This window comes from Canis lupus, assembly GCF_048164855.1.
Source record: "Canis lupus baileyi chromosome 15 unlocalized genomic scaffold, mCanLup2.hap1 SUPER_15_unloc_1, whole genome shotgun sequence".
Classification (NCBI taxonomy): Eukaryota; Metazoa; Chordata; class Mammalia; order Carnivora; family Canidae; genus Canis; species Canis lupus.
In genome coordinates, this window is record NW_027326420.1 from 97,376 (window position 1) to 114,919 (window position 17,544).

General features: G+C 41.4%; 1 protein-coding gene across 1 annotated transcript in view; it reads right to left on the reverse strand.

The window, feature by feature from the left end:
* Window positions 1–17,544, reverse strand: part of ZNF398 (zinc finger protein 398) — a 37,593-nt gene that overhangs the window by 6,870 nt on the left and 13,179 nt on the right. The window contains exons 3-4 of the mRNA XM_072818986.1: window positions 11,910–12,036; window positions 11,232–11,345 (exon numbers count right to left, since the gene is read on the reverse strand). Of these exons, the coding sequence (XP_072675087.1) occupies window positions 11,232–11,345; window positions 11,910–12,036 (241 nt within the window). The remainder of the gene's footprint in view (window positions 1–11,231; window positions 11,346–11,909; window positions 12,037–17,544) is intronic.

Here is a 17,544-nt window from a genome sequence, read left to right on the forward strand (position 1 = left end):
TTACAGAGAGAGAGAGGCAGAGACACAGGCAGAGGGAGAAGCAGGCTCCATGCACCGGGAGCCCGATGTGGGATTCGATCCCGGGTCTCCAGGATCGCGCCCCGGGCCAAAGGCAGGCACCAAACCGCTGCGCCACCCAGGGATCCCCCGAAATGTTTTTACTTTCACAGCTTTTTAAATTTTTATTTTATTAATTTTTTTCATAGCTTTTTTTTAAATGAAATAATGAAGCAGGGAATATTTTCTCCATTTAGGTAGAGAGGGCCCTCAGAGGGTTAAATACATTGTCAGTAAGGAAATATTTATGGTAAAATGCCATATTATCAAATGTTTGCTTTAAAACATAGCAGGAGGGATCCCTGGGTGGCGCAGCGGTTTGGCGCCTGCCTTTGGCCCGGGGCACGATCCTGGAGACCCGGAATCGAATCCCACGTCAGGCTCCCGGTGCATGGAGCCTGCTTTTCCCTCTGTCTGTGTCTCTGCCTCTCTCTCTCACTGTGTGCCTATCATAAATAAATAATTTAAATAAATAAATAAATAAATAAATAAATAAATAAATAAATAAATAAATAAAATAAAATAAAATAAAACAAAACATAGCAGGAAAAAAGCAGAAGAAACCAAGATTGACCAAAAAAGTTTTTCTTAGAGGTTAATTAAAAAACATAATCCCAGAAGTACAAAGTCAGGTCCATTTAAACACAGGTCGGACTCCTCAGAAATATACTTTTCAGGTTTCCGGGCTCTAAAAGATCATACTACTTCTGCCTATTAAAGGATACAGCTCATTGTTTCCTGAACCCCCAGGAGTGGGGAGAATAGTCTTTGTGAGTCCCTTAGGCCTGGAAGGGGGGGGGGTATTGTTCTAGAAAGAAAAAAGAACAGCCTCTAAAGGCTGTGCACATAACATGGCTCATTTGGTCAGCACAGAAACAGCTGTGTGTGCTAGCCCAGCCAAGGCTTAGATGGCCTTTCTTTTGTGGCCTAAAGGGACAAGCTGACAAGCTGACAAGGTGCAGACAGTAAATTCTAACTATATTATTTCTCAAAAAAGCCTTGTAGGTAGGCTCTGGGTTTATGTGTAGCAAATAAGCAGAACTCACTGTTAGAGACCCCTGAAATCTGAAGGTGTGCCAGCAGAAATATGAGGTTGGAGAAGACTGAAGCCCAGAAGGTGGTCAGGTTATGCAGTGAGACTGGGAAGACACAGGCTTTAGCCTGTGGGGCAGGTTGCCTTTCCAACTCCCTAAACTACAGGATGAAATGTATTAAACATAGTCCTACTGTATCTTTCTTTTCCCTCATATTTTATACCCACACACATATATAAAGAGAAAAGCAGGGGGATCCCTGGGTGGCTCAGCAGTTCAGCACCTGCCTTTGGCCCAGGGCATGATCCTGGAAGATCCGGGATCGAGTCCCGCGTTGGGCTCTGGGCATGGAGCCTGCTTCTCCCACTGCCTGTGTCTCTGCCTCTCTCTCTCTTTCTCTCTCTATGCCTATCATGAATGAATAAAAAAAATCTTAAAAAAAAAATAAATAAAGAGAAAAGCAGGTGGAGACAGACTGGGTTTAAGGAGATATCCAGAGGATGAACTTTCTATTCATCAAAACTATAAGACTTTTATTTATTTATTTTTTAAAGATTTTATTTATTTATTCATGAGAGACACAGGCAGAGGGAGAAGCAAGCTCCATGCAGGGGAGCCCAATGCGGGACCGATCCCAGGACCCCAGGATCACACCCCGGGCTCAAGGCAGGTGCTAAACCGCTAAGCCACCCAGGAATCCTCACTATAAGACTTAAAATACTTAATTGCCCCTCTTCATCAATTTCCTGAAGGAGTTAGTGCTCTAGAAACCTCCAAGTGTCATTCAAGTGATTTTGACTTTTTTTTTTTTTGGTTTATCATTAAGAAGCCAAAGCATGTTTCAGTCCATTGCTCAAATTGTCCCTTCTTTGGCCAGCAGGAGCTTCTTCAGAGAAGTTCTATGTCTTTTCACATCATCAAAATCTAGTTTCCTTTATTTCTGGTGTGACTGACTATCCCAGGTTCATCTTGTACATTTTTTTTTTTTTAAGATTTTATTCATTCATTCATGAAAGACAGAGAGAGGCAGAGACACAGCCAGAGGGAGAAGCAGGCTCCATGCAAGGAGCCTGACACGAGACTTGATCCTGGGACTCCAGGATCATGCCCTGGGCCGAAGGCAGGCGCCAAACTGCTGAGCCACCCAGGGATCCCCATCTTGTACATTTCCTGTTCCATGCATACAATCACTGATCTGAGAAATGGAATTTAGAGACTGCAATCTGGATGATAAGGATGCCAACTGCTCATAGGTTGTTGTTGCTTCTACCTCTTTTCCATGGACAGGGCTATTAAAATACATACCTTTTAGAAAAAGTATCATGACTTTATACTAATATTTACGATTCATATTTAAGATTACAGGGTTTTAATTAAATCCTTTGATGTTATAGTTGTATCTTTTCTCCCTTACCGTAACAAGTTTGGTTCCTGATGACATTAATACAATTTTTTTTAAAGGATTTTATTTATTTATTCACGAGAGACCAAGAAAGAGAGAGGCAGAGACACAGGCAGAGGGAGAAGCAGGCTCCATGCAGGGAACCCGATGTGGGACTCAATCCCTGGACTCCAGGATCACACCCTGGGCCAAAGGCGACGCTAATCCACTGAGCCACCCAGGCTGCCCGACATTAATATAGCTTTATTTGAATACTTGTGTCAAAATAATACCAATATTATAAACAAAAATATGGACTCAATCTAAGATTATTTTGTGCTTCTTTTAGGCTTAAGGATATATCCTCTCTAGGGATATATAGTTAAAATACTTCCTCTAGGAAAAAAAAAAAAAAAACTTCCTCTAGGGATATATACTTAAAATATTATGTTTTAGTCACTTGGAAGAAATCTATGTATTTATGTTACACACATATATACAGTTTAATTATTTCAGCCTGATATTTTTTTATTTATTAAAGATTTATTTATTTATTCATGAGAGACACAGAGAGAGACAGAGGCAGAAACACAGGCAGAGGGAGAAGCAGGCTCCATGAAGGGAGCCTGACATGGGACTCGATCCCTGATCCCAGGATTATGCCCTGAGCCTAAGGCAGACACTCAACCATTGAGCCGCCCAGACATCACTGATTTTTTTTTTTTTTAAGATTTTATTTATTCATGAGAGACACACAGAGAGAGGCAGAGACATAGGTAGAGGTAGAAGCAGGCTCCACGCAGGAGGCCCAATGTGGGACTTGATCCCGGGACTTTAGGATCACGCCCTAAGCCAAAGGCAGACACCCAACTGCTGAGCCACCCAGGCATCCCGGTTTTTGTGTTAATCTTTCATTGTTTCTTTGTGAAAATACAAGCGAATATATATACATCTTCACTTTTATCCCTCTTTATATGGCATACTACTCAAACTGTTCTGGACTCCAATTTTTTACTTGACAATATATTCTGGGCATCTGCATATAACAGTATACAGAGATCTTTCTTTCTTTTTTTTTTTTACAGAGATCTTTCTCATTCCTTTTTATAGCTGTACTATGTAGCGGTACCATTGTTTATTCAAGAGTGCCCTATTGATGGGAATTTGGATTCTTTCCAATCTTTTGTTACATTAATCAGCAGCCAATCATAAAAGCTATGGAAGGGTAAAAAAAAAAAACCCAGTTCTCCAGAAATGTAAGCGGCTGTTGGTATTAGAACCCACTGGCTAAGTATATCTTCACTGAACTTGGGAAATCCCAGGAAGCTAACCCCATCATTAATAATGATGCTGCTAAAAAAAAAAAAAAAAAGTTCCTAAAAGTGCTAAAAGTTCCTATGGTCATTTAACTAGATTAGTGTAACTAAGGAAATTTTGATTTTATTAAGTAACTGGGTGTTGGCACTGTCATAGAACACACAGAATATTGTAGTGTCTACTATAATTTGGTGGGAGTGGTGGCAGTACAGCCTGAGAACCTTTTGGATGTGAAATGAAAGGAGCAGGAGAACTTGAATACTGTGATGGCCTGATAGAGATACCTGCATGGTGACTATATGGCAACTGCTGGCCAGGCCACCACAACAGCTCCAAAAGCACATTCTTCACAGGCCTAAGAAATCCCAACAGTGGATACTTAAACATAGAATAAAAGTAAAATTATGGGTTCATGCCGGCAGCAGGCTTTGGAAAATGCCAGAGGACAGGGAAAAACTGAATACTAGTCAAGTAGGAGGAAATGGAAAAATGCTGAGGTTCTAAGTTTGAGAGGAAGTTAAAAATAGAAAAGCTGAGGGGCGCCTGGGTGGCTCAGTGGGTTTCGACTCTTGGTTTTGGCTCAGGTCATGACCTCAGGGTCATGAGATAAAGCCTCCTGTAGGAGGGTCTATGCTCAGTGGGGAGTCTGCTTGAGATTCTCTCCCTCTCCCTCTGCCCCTACCCCTGCTCTAGCTCTCTCTCTAAAATAAGTAAAAATCTTAAAAAAAAAAAAAAAAAAAAGAGGGCAGCCCTAGTGGTGCAGCAGTTTAGTGCCGCCTGCAGAACTAGGGCGTGATCCTGGAGACCTTGGATCGAGTCCCACGTCAGGCTCTCTGTATGATACCTGCTTCTCCCTCTGCCTGTGTCTCTGCCTCTCTCTCCCTCTCTATGAATAAATAAATAAAATCTTAAAAAAAAAATAGAAAAACTGATCACAATATAAAAATTTAATGTCTACACTGGTTGAATGTTAGTTTAACCATGAGGAAATCTGATTTTTGTGTTTATTTTTTAAAATTTTTTTAAAGATTTTATTTATTTATTTATTCATGAGAGACCCAGAAAGAGAGGCAGAGATACAGACAGAGGGAGAAGCAGGCTCCATGCAGGGAGCCTGACATGGGACTCGATCCTGGAACTCCAGGATCATGCCCTGGGCCGAAGGCAGACACTCAACCACTGAGCCACCCGGGCGTCCCTATGTGTGTGTTTTAAACAGGGTAAGGACTCATGCTGTCTGAAAAGAAGCTGGAACCTTGAGGTTCTGAGATATGTATAAAGGTATTATAAACGAAGTTAAAATGGTCCTGAGATTGGACTTTTTTTTTTTTTTTAATTTATGATAGAGAGAGAGAGAGAGAGAGAGAGAGGCAGAGACACAGGCAGAAGGAGAAGCAGGCTCCATGCACCGGGAGAGCCCGACGTGGGATTCGATCCCAGGTCTCCAGGATCGTGCCCTGGGCCAAAGGCAGGCGCCAAACCGCTGCGCCACCCAGGGATCCCTGAGATTGGACTTTTTAAGCAGACAACAAACAATACCTGAGAAATGAAACAATCATTGGTAAAAATATAAAAATTTTTTTTGAAATTTTCTTTAAACCAAGTTAAAATGGTCCTGAGATTGGACTTTTTGAGCAGACAACAAACAATACCTAAGACATGAAACAACCATTGGTAAAAATATAAAAACTTTTTTTGAAATTTTCTGTGAAATAGGTGTGGGATTGAAAGGTTGCCAGGTGACTGACTGTGTTAAGTACTTGTGTAGTAAGTTAAAACCTTAAAGTTTGGGCAGCCCCGGTGGCGCAGCGGTTTAGCACCGTCTGCAGCCCAGGGCGTGAACCTGGAGACCGGGAATCAAGTCCCACGTCAGGCTCCCTGCATGAGGCCTGCTTCTCCCTCTGCCTGTGTCTCTGCCTCTCTCTCTCTCTGTGTCTCTCATGAATAAATAAAAAATAAAATCTTAAAAAAAAAAAAAAACTTAAAGTTTTATCATTCCCAGGATGATTCTTGTTCTCACATAGGATAAACTAAAATAAAAGGGTTATCGCATTGCCTTAATCACATGTTTGTTTGTTTTTTTTGTTTGTTTGTTTTTTTAAATCACATGCTCTTAATCACTGATTTAGTTTAGGAAAAGATGGCTTTGCTGGACTAGAGAAAACAGGTGCAGACAGGGCATCATGGCAATGCACCTTAAACAATGACCATGAAGTCTCCCTGGGACTGCAAGATTTAGAAATGAATCTGCTTTGTTTTGGAGTCTTCTACAATCTTGGTTTGAATTCATGGCTTCTGAACCAGAAGAAGGGCAAAGATAATGGACTTTCAGTAATTATTCCATTTGAACTTCCTGGGTCTAATTTTTCTCCAAAGAATTCTAAAAACTTGGGAGATCAATATTCAAACCATTAGTGACCAAATAGTGGCTGCACACACATAGCTGGTCTGTACTTGGCCCTAGTGATACAATTAAAGAAGAACTACAGAAAATCTCAAGATTATATTTTTGTCTTCTCTCATTCACTGCTATTCTCCACTAATTTTTTTTTTATTCTCCACTAATTGTATGCAATTTTACCCAAGACAGTGGGCATCAATGACTATTCCCTCAAGAGATATGATAATTTCTCTTTTCCTTCATCGGATTCAGATGATGGTGATAAAGACAGAATGTAAAATTAATTCCCAGATATCTGGACATAAAAAGGAAGGGGTGTCCCATGGTACAGTTACCATCCTCAAATCCACTCTACCCATTCAAACTATGTATTTAATTAAAATGCACAGCTCTTCTAAAGCTCTAAAATGAAATACAATAATAAATTATCGGCTTTATAAGAAATATGGATAAAATCCAATGGTACTTTAGAAAATTAAGGTTTCTAAAAGTACATCAATATTCCAATATAAACACACAGGGGCCTAAGAACAAATTACATGGTATACGAAAATTGACTTTTGAAAATATGATGTTGTTTTAGAGAAGTGAAGCTGCTTGCTGAAAAGTGAAGAAAATAAAAAGAGAGAGAGATTCTTTGGGGTAAAGCTAAAAAAAAGAACCCTAAATGGAGAATAATCTATCGAAAAGATATATTTTATTATATAGATCAGTAAAGTGGCCTAAAATGAGTACCTCTGCCTAATATTTGTGTGGAACAATCTGTTTTGGCCTCTAATAACCAGACAGTTTATTATTCTCCATTGAAAGGAATAAGGATTTTTTCATGTGTCTGAGGGTAAAGAAAATCTAAGATAGGTAGTCTGAGACCACCTATTCCCAAAAGGACTGCCTGTGAGCTTTCTCTCTCTCTCTCTTTTTTTTTTTAGGTTTTATTTATTTATTTATTCTGAGAGACACAGGGAGAGAGAGGCAGAGACACAAGCAGAGGGAGAAGCAAGCTCCATGCAGGGAGCCCAACGCGGGACTCGATCCCGGGTCTCCAGGATCAGACCCTGGACTGAAGGCGGTGCTAAACCGCTGAGCCACCCAGGCTGCCTGCCTGTAAGCTTTCTATCCCTCTGTTGATAGAAAAATTCCCCTAAATGTCAGGACTGCTTCACCAGACCTAAACTGTGCAGTGCAGTTTATGCTGAACATCTGTCTTCCTTCCGGGAGTCCAGAATTTCGGTATTTGTGAGGCAAAGGATGGCTATGTGACCAGCTCACAGTGAAACCCCTGGATGCTAAGTCTTTCATGAGCTTCCCTGGGAGACAACACTCTGCACATATCACAACTCACTGCTGGAGGAACGGCATGTGTCTTGCGAGACTGTACTGTAAAAGGATTAGGGAAGGTTATCCAGACTTTGCCTGTGCGACTTTTATCTTTGCTAGTTTGGCTCTGTGTCCTTTTGCTGTAATAAACCTTAACCCTAAGCATAACTTTATCTTGAATGTTGTGTGTCCTTCTAGTGAAGGACCACATGTGGAGGTGGCCTTTGGGACCCCCAGCACAGCCTAGAGCGCGCACACGCGTACACACATACACACACACACACACACACACACTCACTTTTAAGATTTTATTTATTTGAGAGACAGAAAGCAAGAGACAGAACAGGAAGGGAGGGAGAGGAGACACAGGCTCCCTGTTGAGCCAGAGCTCAACTTGGGCTTGATCCCAGGATCCTGAGATCATGACCTAATAAGCCAAAGTCAGACACTTAACCAACTGAGCCACCCAGGTGCCCCTGGAGCATATTTTAAAAGAAAATAAGTACTGAGGGACTCCTGTATGGCACAGTCCATTTAGTGTCCAATTCTTGATTTTGGCTCAGGTGGTGATCTCAGGGAGGTGAGACTGCACCTTGTGTTGGGCTCTGTGCTCAGTGGGGAATCTGCCTGAGATTCTCTCTTTCCTTCTCCTACCCCTGCCCCCACCTCCTATCCTCGCACACTGTCTCTCAAATAAATAAATCTTTTAAAAAAAGAAATAAAATAGGAGTCCCTAGGTGGCTCAGTTGGTTAACTGTCTGACTCTTGATTTTGGCTCAGGTCATAATCTTGGAGTTGTGGGATCAAGTCCCACATCAGGCTCCTTCCTCAGCGCAAGGTCTGCTGTCCCTCTCCCTCTGTTCCTCCTCCTGCTGTCTCCCTCTCTCTCAAATAAGTATATAAAATCTTTTTAAAAATGCTATATATTGATTAGTCCAAATCATTTGAATCCTATCCTCAAGTTCTAGTAACTATCTAGGCTGATAATGAGCCATGTAAACTAAAACTACACAGAATCAACCCAGAGCATTAAAGAAATTCAGTGCTTACACTGCTTGTTTTAATTTTATATTATATTATATTATATTATATTATATTATATTATATTATATTATATTATATTAACATATATTAACATATTTGGGAGCAGCCCCAGTGGCTTAGCGTTTTAGTGCCGCCTTCAGCCCAGGGTGTCTCTGCCTCTCTCTCTCATGAATAAATAAATAAATAAAATCTTAAAAACAAACAAACAAACAAACAAAAAAAGCCATATGTGGTTGACCAACCACAAAGGGAGTCTTAAAAACCACAGTAAAAAAAAAAAAAAAAAAAAAAAAAAAAAAAAAAAATTAAAAAAAAGTAAAAGAAAAAAGCCACAGTAAAACTGAACTGTCAAGATGGCAGCTAAATGAAACTTTCATATGTCAAACAAAAACAAGTTACATCTCTGCCATTTGTCCCCCCAAATAAAATGACACACTGATTTATATTAGCTGAAAACTATGTCAGATAACTAATTGTTTTTTTTTTCAGATAACTAATTGTAAACCAAGGAGTAATTTCTAATAATTACTATAATCAAGTCACCTATCTTTGTGATATGATTTTAGATTATTTATATCTATGATATAAAAGTTAATCAAATTATTATTATTATTTTTAAAAGATTTTATTTAGTCATGAGAGTCACAGAAAGAGAGGCCGAGACATCGACAGAAGGAGAAGCAGGTCCCATGCAGGGGCCTGATGTGGGACTCGATCCCGGGACTCTAGGATCATGCCCTGAGCCAAAGGCAGATACTCAACTGCTGAGCCACCCAGGCGTCCCAAAGTTAATCAAATTAAACCTGTTATACTGCTTCATACAATCACCCACATTCTTTTTTTTTTTTTTTTTTTTAAGATTGTTTATTTATTCATGAGAGACACAGGGAGAGAGAGAGGCACAGACACAGGCAGAGAAGCAGGCTCCATGCAGGGAGCCTGATGTGGGACTTTATCCCAGGTCTCCAGGATCACACCCTGGGTTGAAGGTGGCGCTAAACCACTGAGCCACCTGGACTGCCCTCACCCACACATTCTTAAAATATGTTTAGGGGTGCCTGGGTCGCTCAGTCAGTTAAGTGCTTGCCTTCAGCTCAGGTCATAAAGTTTTGAGCTAGAGCCCCACGTTGGGCTCCCTAGTCAGAAGGGAGTCTGCTTGTCCTCTCTCTCCCTCTGTCTGCCCCTGCCCCTCCCCCTCTGCTTATGCTCTGTCTCTTGCTTTCTTTCTCTCAAATAAATAAAACTTTTAAAAAATTATCTTTTTAAAAAATATATTTTATTTATTTATTCATGAGAGCCATAGAGAGAAAGGCAGAGACACAAGCAGAGGGAGAAGCAGGCTCCATGCAGAGAGCCCGATGTGGGACTTGATCCTGGGTCTCCAGGATCATGCCATGGGCTGAAGGTGGCACTAAACCGCTGAGCCACCCGGGCTGCCCTAAAAAATTATCTTTAAAAAATAATATGTTTGGCAGACACATGCATTCTTTGTAAGTCAGGGAATGTTAAGATCTGAGCAGTTCATTGTATGTTCAATTGACCTAAAAAGAAAAAATATTAAACTCTAGGTTAACGATATTCATATGGAACTATTTATAGGGAAGTATATTAATGTCTTGATTTGGAAATGAACTGAAAATAGGATGGATTCACAGGGATTCAGAGATGGATAAATACATGATAACGAAGTAGAGTAAAATATTAGTGGTAGAATTTAGGTGGTTAGGTATCTAGGTGTTCATTGCAAAATTATTCCAACTTTTCTGTTTGGAAATTTTCATAATACATGTTAGAAGAAAAACGACAGTGTTTGGGAGAGGGGATGGGTTGTAAGAAAAGTTTATCTAATAGAGCTGTCTGAAGGATGAACTTTCTGTGAGCTTTCTATCCAGCAAAGAACAAAATGATGAGCTTTTTCTGATAGCAGAAGGAAGACTTGAGAGAAACAGTACAACGAGACTTGGGTGAGCAGTGTTTCCCACACAATATCAAGTAGCTACCAACCAAATAAACTAAAGAGAGGTCATTAATGATAGTTGGCTCCCAAACCAGGCAAAGTCCACTTTGCCCAGGTAGGCATCACTGGGCTCTGCTTGGTTAAGTGTGTCTCTGAGGAACCAATGCCCCCAGCATTTCTTTTTTAAGATTTTATTTATTTATTCATGAGAGAGAGAGAGAGAGACAGAGACAAAGACAGAGACACAGGCAGAGGGAGAAGCAGGCTCCATGCAGGGAGCCTGACATGGGACTTGACCCCGGGTCTCCAGGATCACGCCCTGGGGTGAAGGTGGCCCTAAACCACTGAGCCACTCAGGCTGCCCTACCCCCAGCATTTCTGAACAGCAGTGTGTGCATTCACTGAAGCCACTTCCCCCCATATGAGCATAACTGCTTTCCCTGCCATCTAAGGACATGTTTATCTTACTAAATAATTAAATCTCAAAACTTTTGTCATGGAATATCATTAATAGCCCTCAGATGCATGGTACTGATGGAAGAAGGTAAAGGACCAGCAATCTCTAAGTACTCTCTCCTATTTAAATGTTTGAGGATCCATTCAGTCTAGCTGCTTTAGCATGGAGAAGCTCTAGGAGTCTCAAGCCCTGCTTACTCAGTTCTGAGCCACTGTCTCTGACCAGGAAAGGGAGATAGCCAGTGGATAATTTCTTCTGCTACTTACCTTCACTGGGGTCTGTGGGAATCTCACTTTCCTCTGGTCCTGCCTGGTCCTCTGTAGTATGTTCTCTTTCTGGCTGAATCTGAGATAAGACATCAGGTTGATTCATGGCATAATCTAGGAGAGGAAGAAAGCGAAGAGGGTATGACAAAGAGATCAATGAAGATGACAACTAATTAACTGCCATTAAGGCTGAACTGTAGGTTTTAAGGTTCATGGTCCCAGAGGATTTCTATCAGCATCTTTATCACTTTGCCCCAACCATTCACTTCCTGTGTGGATAATATCTATCTGGAAAGCATGTAAGAGGAGAGGTAATGTGTGGGAATGGCATGTGTGCTACTGTAGCACTGCCCGCCTGCTACTTTCACTGAGTAACAGTAACAGTGTGCTTCAAGGGCGAGAGCAAGACCCTTTCAAAGTGAAGGATACCCACAGAAACCATCCCGCTGGCACACCCAGAACCCTGAGCTGTGTTCTCTGTCCTGCAAATTGGCAGAAGGAGAGATGATGATTTCCCATTTAGCAAGAGTGAACTGGAAATCTTTGCTCGTGACCAGAATGTGAAGTGATGATAGAGTAAAAATGAGGACTTCTGGTGGACAGGGGACTGTTCAAAGCCCCCTTGGAGCTGCGGTCACCCCTTGGAGCAATCAAAGAAAGGTGACAGCTTAGCCTCACCCATGGAGATGAGAGACTCGTAGTTGCCCTTCATGATATTCTTGTAAAGTTCTTTTTGCCATTCTTCCAATTTTTCCCACTCCGGAGTGGAAAAGTAGATGGAGATATCATCAAATGTCACAGGCACCTGAAATTATAATCACACTGGGGTTAGTCCCTCCTGCTACAACTCAGGCATTCAGTAAATCTTACTGAGAGCCTACTTGTCATAAAAAAAAAAAACTGTGTAAGTTGCTGGGAGGATACAGAAAAAACTTAAGGCACAGATCCAACCTCCAGGAGTTGAAGATGTTTTCAAAGAGAAAGGCAATCAACTTTAGGGCTACGAGTTTTGGGAGGTTAGAGAATATTACTTATAAACAAACAGTCCCGCATAGAGACAGGCACAAATGCAAAGCAGTACTTAATTCATGTAATACAAATATTCCGAATATCCATTCAGTACAAGGCTTATCCTAATTGCCAAGATTATTTTTAAAAATGGTTTCTGCCCAGAATAAGCATATGATTATATTCAAAATGAGACATGGACAACAAATTTTGGATATTGAGTTGTAATGGGGCTAGGATGAAATCTAGAAGAGGTAGGGCTCTGGATAGTCCTAAAAGACAGGCAGGTTATAAACAGGCCTGATGGGAATGGGAAAATACGTGGAAGGCATGGAAGACTGGACAGTACTTTCAGAGGACAATTATGAAGCCTGCCTAATTGGAGTTTAGGCTTCATATAGGGAACAGTCATATGCAGAACAGAATCCCCTTGCCCTCTGGCATTATTCTGTCTAAAGCTCAGTACTTTTCCCAGGGCAAAAACTGGAAGGTTCTTCTGTAAAGAAATACAAGAGTTGCCTCCCCAGGAACCTAGCATAAAGCTCTCCTCATCCTGGTGTTTAGCTGTTCATCACCATAAGGCTAGTTCACCCTCCTATCACTGGTCAGTTTTCTACAGTTCAACTTTTTTTTTTTTTTTTTTAAGATTTATTTGTTCATGAGAAACACAGAGAGAGAGAGAGCAAGAGAAGCAGAGGGAGAAGCAGGCTTCATGCATGGAGCCTGACGCGGGACTCAATCCTGGGTCTCCAGGATCAGGCCCTGGACTGAAGGCGGCGCTAAACCGCTGAGCCACCTGGGCTGCCCTACAGTTCAACTCTTAAACACGAGCTAAGCACTATCAAGGACCAGTTAGAAAAGCCTGCCGCATGAATAAGAAAGACTAAAATAAGGGAAGAAACTGTGGAAAAAACAGAAATACCTTGGATTTTGAAAAACAAAACATACCATCATCACTTCCTAATTAGTACCCCCACAAAAATTTGAGAGATATTACACCATCCATAAAATAAAACAAGATTCTATGAAGAAAAGAAAATCAGAGAACAAGAAAGACTCTTGGAAACTACTATACAAGAAAGACTCTTGAGTATACTACTATACTCACACTTCTTCGCAAAAATTAAAAAATTCAATAAGAAGAATACCCACTTGTTTTCATAAACTTAACATACCATTAAGAATCAAAGGTCTATACGATACTATGAGGCAACTGGCTTTATTTTCCAATTGCTTCATTTGTGGAATTTCTTTTTCCCTCCAACTAGGAACTTTGTTTGTTCTTAGGGGCCAGAGCTATAAATTACTCATTTTACATTTTGCTCAGCATCTAAAGTCATGGTGGGGGCAAGTGTAGGCTCTCAACAGCATATTTTCATCTAATGTCACTACACAAGAGATTTGTGATATGTTACAACAGAAACACATATGATACAATAATGACAAAAATAAAGGATCAGGATGGGTTTCTGGTTCAAGAATAGGAACTAAAGCACATATATATTTCTCTTTCCTCCCAGAGCTCTACTGAAATGACTATAAATAAGATCAGCAAGGACTAGAGAGGAGGGGCAAGATGGCGGAAAAGTAGGGTCCCCAAATCACCTGTCCCCACCAAATAACCTAGATAACCTTCAAATCATCCTGAAAATCTACGAATTCAGCCTGAGATTTAAAGAGAGAACAGCTGGAATGCTACAGTGAGAAGAGTTTGCGCTTCTATCAAGGTAGGAAGACGGGGAAAAAGAAATAAAGGAACAAAAAGCATCCAAGGGGGAGGGGCCCCGCGAGGAGCCGGGCTAAGGCCAGGGGAGAGTCCCCAGGACAGGAGAGCCCCGGCCCAGAGAAGCAGGAGCTGCACCAATCTCCCCGAGTGGAAAGGCGCCCGCAGGGAGTTAGAGCAGGACCCCAGGAGGGCGGGGATGCCCTCAGGCTCCCTGGGACACTAACAGACACCTGCGCCCCAGGAGAGTGCGCCGAGCTCCCTAAGGGCTGCAGCGCGCACATGGCGGGGACCGGAGCAGCTGGGGGGGCTCGGGCGGCGGCGGAGGGGGCTGCGCGGCGGGAGCGGGAATCCAACAGCGCTGGCCCTGGAGCACAGGGCGCCGGGACACAGCCCAGGATCCGGCCTCCCCCCGGGACAGGCAGAGGCCAGGAGGGCCCAGGACAGCAAGGACGCTCCTGCCCCAGCTGAGCAGATCAGCGGCCCCGCCCTGGAGCCTCCAGGCCCTGCAGACGGAGAGCTCTGGAGTTACTGTGGGAGCTGAATCCAGGTTTCCAGAGCTGGCCCCGCCACTGGGGTTGTTCCTCCAGGGGCCTCACGGGGTAAACAACCCCCACTGAGCCCTGCACCAGGCAGGGGCAGAGCAGCTCCCCCAAGTGCTAACACCTGAAAATCAGCACAACAGGCCCCACCCCCAGAAGACCAGCTAGAAGGACAAATTCCAGGGGAAGTCAAGGGACTTAAAGTATACAGAAACAGAAGATACTCCCCTGTGTTTTATTTTATTTTTTCTTTTTGATTTCTGATTGCTTCCCCTATCCTTTTTTTCCCTTTCTTTTTCTTTCTCTTTTTTCCTTTTTTTCTTCCTTTTTTCTTTTTTCTTTCCTTCTTTCTCTCCTCTTTCTCCTTTTCCCAATACAACTTGTTTTTGGCTACTCTGCACTGAGCAAAATGACTAGAAGAAAAACCTTACCTCAAAAGAAAGAATCAGAAACAGTCCTCTCTCCCACAGAGTTACAAAATCTGGATTACAATTCAATGTCAGAAAGCCAATTCAGAAGCACTATTATACAGCTACTGGTGGCTCTAGAAAAAAGCATAAAGGACTCAAGAGACTTCATGACTGCAGAATTTAGATCCAATCAGACAGAAATTAAAAATCAATTGAATGAGATGCAATCCAAACTAGAAGTCCTAACGACGAGGGTTAACGAGGTAGAAGAACGAGTGAGTGACATAGAAGACAAGTTGATGGCAAAGAGGGAAACTGAGGAAAAAAGAGACAATTAAAAGACCATGAAGACAGATTAAGGGAAATAAACGACAGCCTGAGGAAGAAAAACCTACGTTTAATTGGGGTTCCCGAGGGCGCCGAAAGGGACAGAGGGCCAGAATATGTATTTGAACAAATCATAGCTGAAAACTTTCCTAATCTGGGAAGGGAAACAGGCATTTAGATCCAGGAAATAGAGAGATCCCCCCCAAAATCAATAAAAACCATTCAACACCTCGACATTTAATAGTGAAGCTTGCAATTTCCAAAGATAAAGAGAAGATCCTTAAAGCAGCAAGAGACAAGAAATCCCTGACTTTTATGGGGAGTATTAGGGTAACAGCAGACCTCTCCACAGAGAACTGGCAGGCCAGAAAGGGCTGGCAGGATATATTCAGGGTCCTAAATGAGAAGAACATGCAACCAAGAATACTTTATCCAGCAAGGCTCTCATTCAAAATGGAAGGAGAGATAAAGAGCTTCAAAGACAGGCAGGAACTGAAAGAATATGTGACCTCCAAACCAGCTCTGCAAGAAATGTTAAGGGGGACTCTTAAAATTCCCCTTTAAGAAAGTTCAGTGGAACAATCCACAAAAACAAGGACTGAATAGATATCATGATGACACTAAACTCATATCTTTCAATAGTAACTTTGAACGTGAACAGGCTTAATGACCCCATCAAAAGGTGCAGGGTTTCAGACTGGATAAAAAAGCAGGACCCATCTATTTGCTGTCTACAAGAGATTCATTTTAGACAGAAGGACACCTACAGCCTGAAAATAAAAGGTTGGAGAACCATTTACCGTTCGAATGGTCCTCAAAAGAAAGCAGGGGTAGCCATCCTTATATCAGATAAACTAAAATTTACCCCGAAGACTGTAGTGAGGGATGAAGAGGGACACTATATCATATTTAAAGGATCTATCCAACAAGAGGACTTAACAATCCTCAATATATATGCCCCAAATGTGGGAGCTGCCAAATATATAAATCAATTAATAACCAAAGTGAATTAATACTTAGATAATAATACACTTATACTTGGTGACTTCAATCTAGCTCTTTCTACCCTCGATAGGTCTTCTAAGCACAGCATCTCCAAAGAAACGAGAGCTTTAAATGATAAACTGGACCAGATGGATTTCACAGATATCTACAGAACTTTACATCCAAACTCAACTGAATACACATTCTTCTCAAGTGCACATGGAACTTTCTCCAGAATAGACCACATACTGGGTCACAAATCGGGTCTGAACCGATACCAAAAGATTGGGATCGTCCCCTGCATATTCTCAGACCAAAATGCCCTGAAATTAGAACTAAATCACAACAAGAAGTTTGGAAGGACCTCAAACACGTGGAGGTTAAGGACCATCCTGCTAAAAGATGAAAGGGTCAACCAGGAAATTAAGGAAGAATTAAAAAGATTCATGGAAACAAATGAGAATGAAGATTCAACCGTTCAAAATCTTTGGGATGCAGCAAAAGCAGTCTTAAGGGGGAAATACATCGCAATACAAGCATCCATTCAAAAACTGGAAAGAACTAAAATACAAAAGCTAACCTTACACATAAAGGAGCTAGAGAAAAAACAGCAGATGGACCCTACACCCAGCAGAAGAGAGTTAATTAAGATTCGAGCAGAACTCAACGAAATCGAGACCAGAAGAACTGTGGAACAGATCAACAAAACCAGGAGTTGGTTCTTTGAAAGAATTAATAAGATAGATAAACCATTAGCCAGCCTTATTGAAAAGAAGAAAGAGAAGACTCAAATTAATAAAATCATGAATGAGAAATGAGAGATCACTACCAACACCAAGGAAATACAAACGATTTTAAAAACATATTATGAAAAAAATAAATAAATAAAATAAATAAATAAAAAAAAATAAAAACATATTATGAACAGCTATACGCCAATAAATTAGACAATCTAGAAGAAATGGACGCATTCCTGGAAAGCCACAAACTACCAAAACTGAACAGGAAGAAATAGAAAACATTAACAGGCCAATAACCAGGGAGGAAATTGAAGCAGTCATCAAAAACCTCCCAAGACACAAGAGTCCAGGGCCAGATGGCTTCCCAGGGGAATTCTATCAAACGTTTAAAGAAGAAATCATACCTATTCTACTAAAGCTGTTTGGAAGGATAGAAAGAGATGGAGTACTTCCAAATTCGTTCTATGAGTCCAGCATCACCTTAATTCCATAACCAGACAAAGACCCCACCAAAAAGGAGAATTACAGACCAATATCCCTGATGAACATGGATGCAAAAATTCTCAACAAGATACTAGC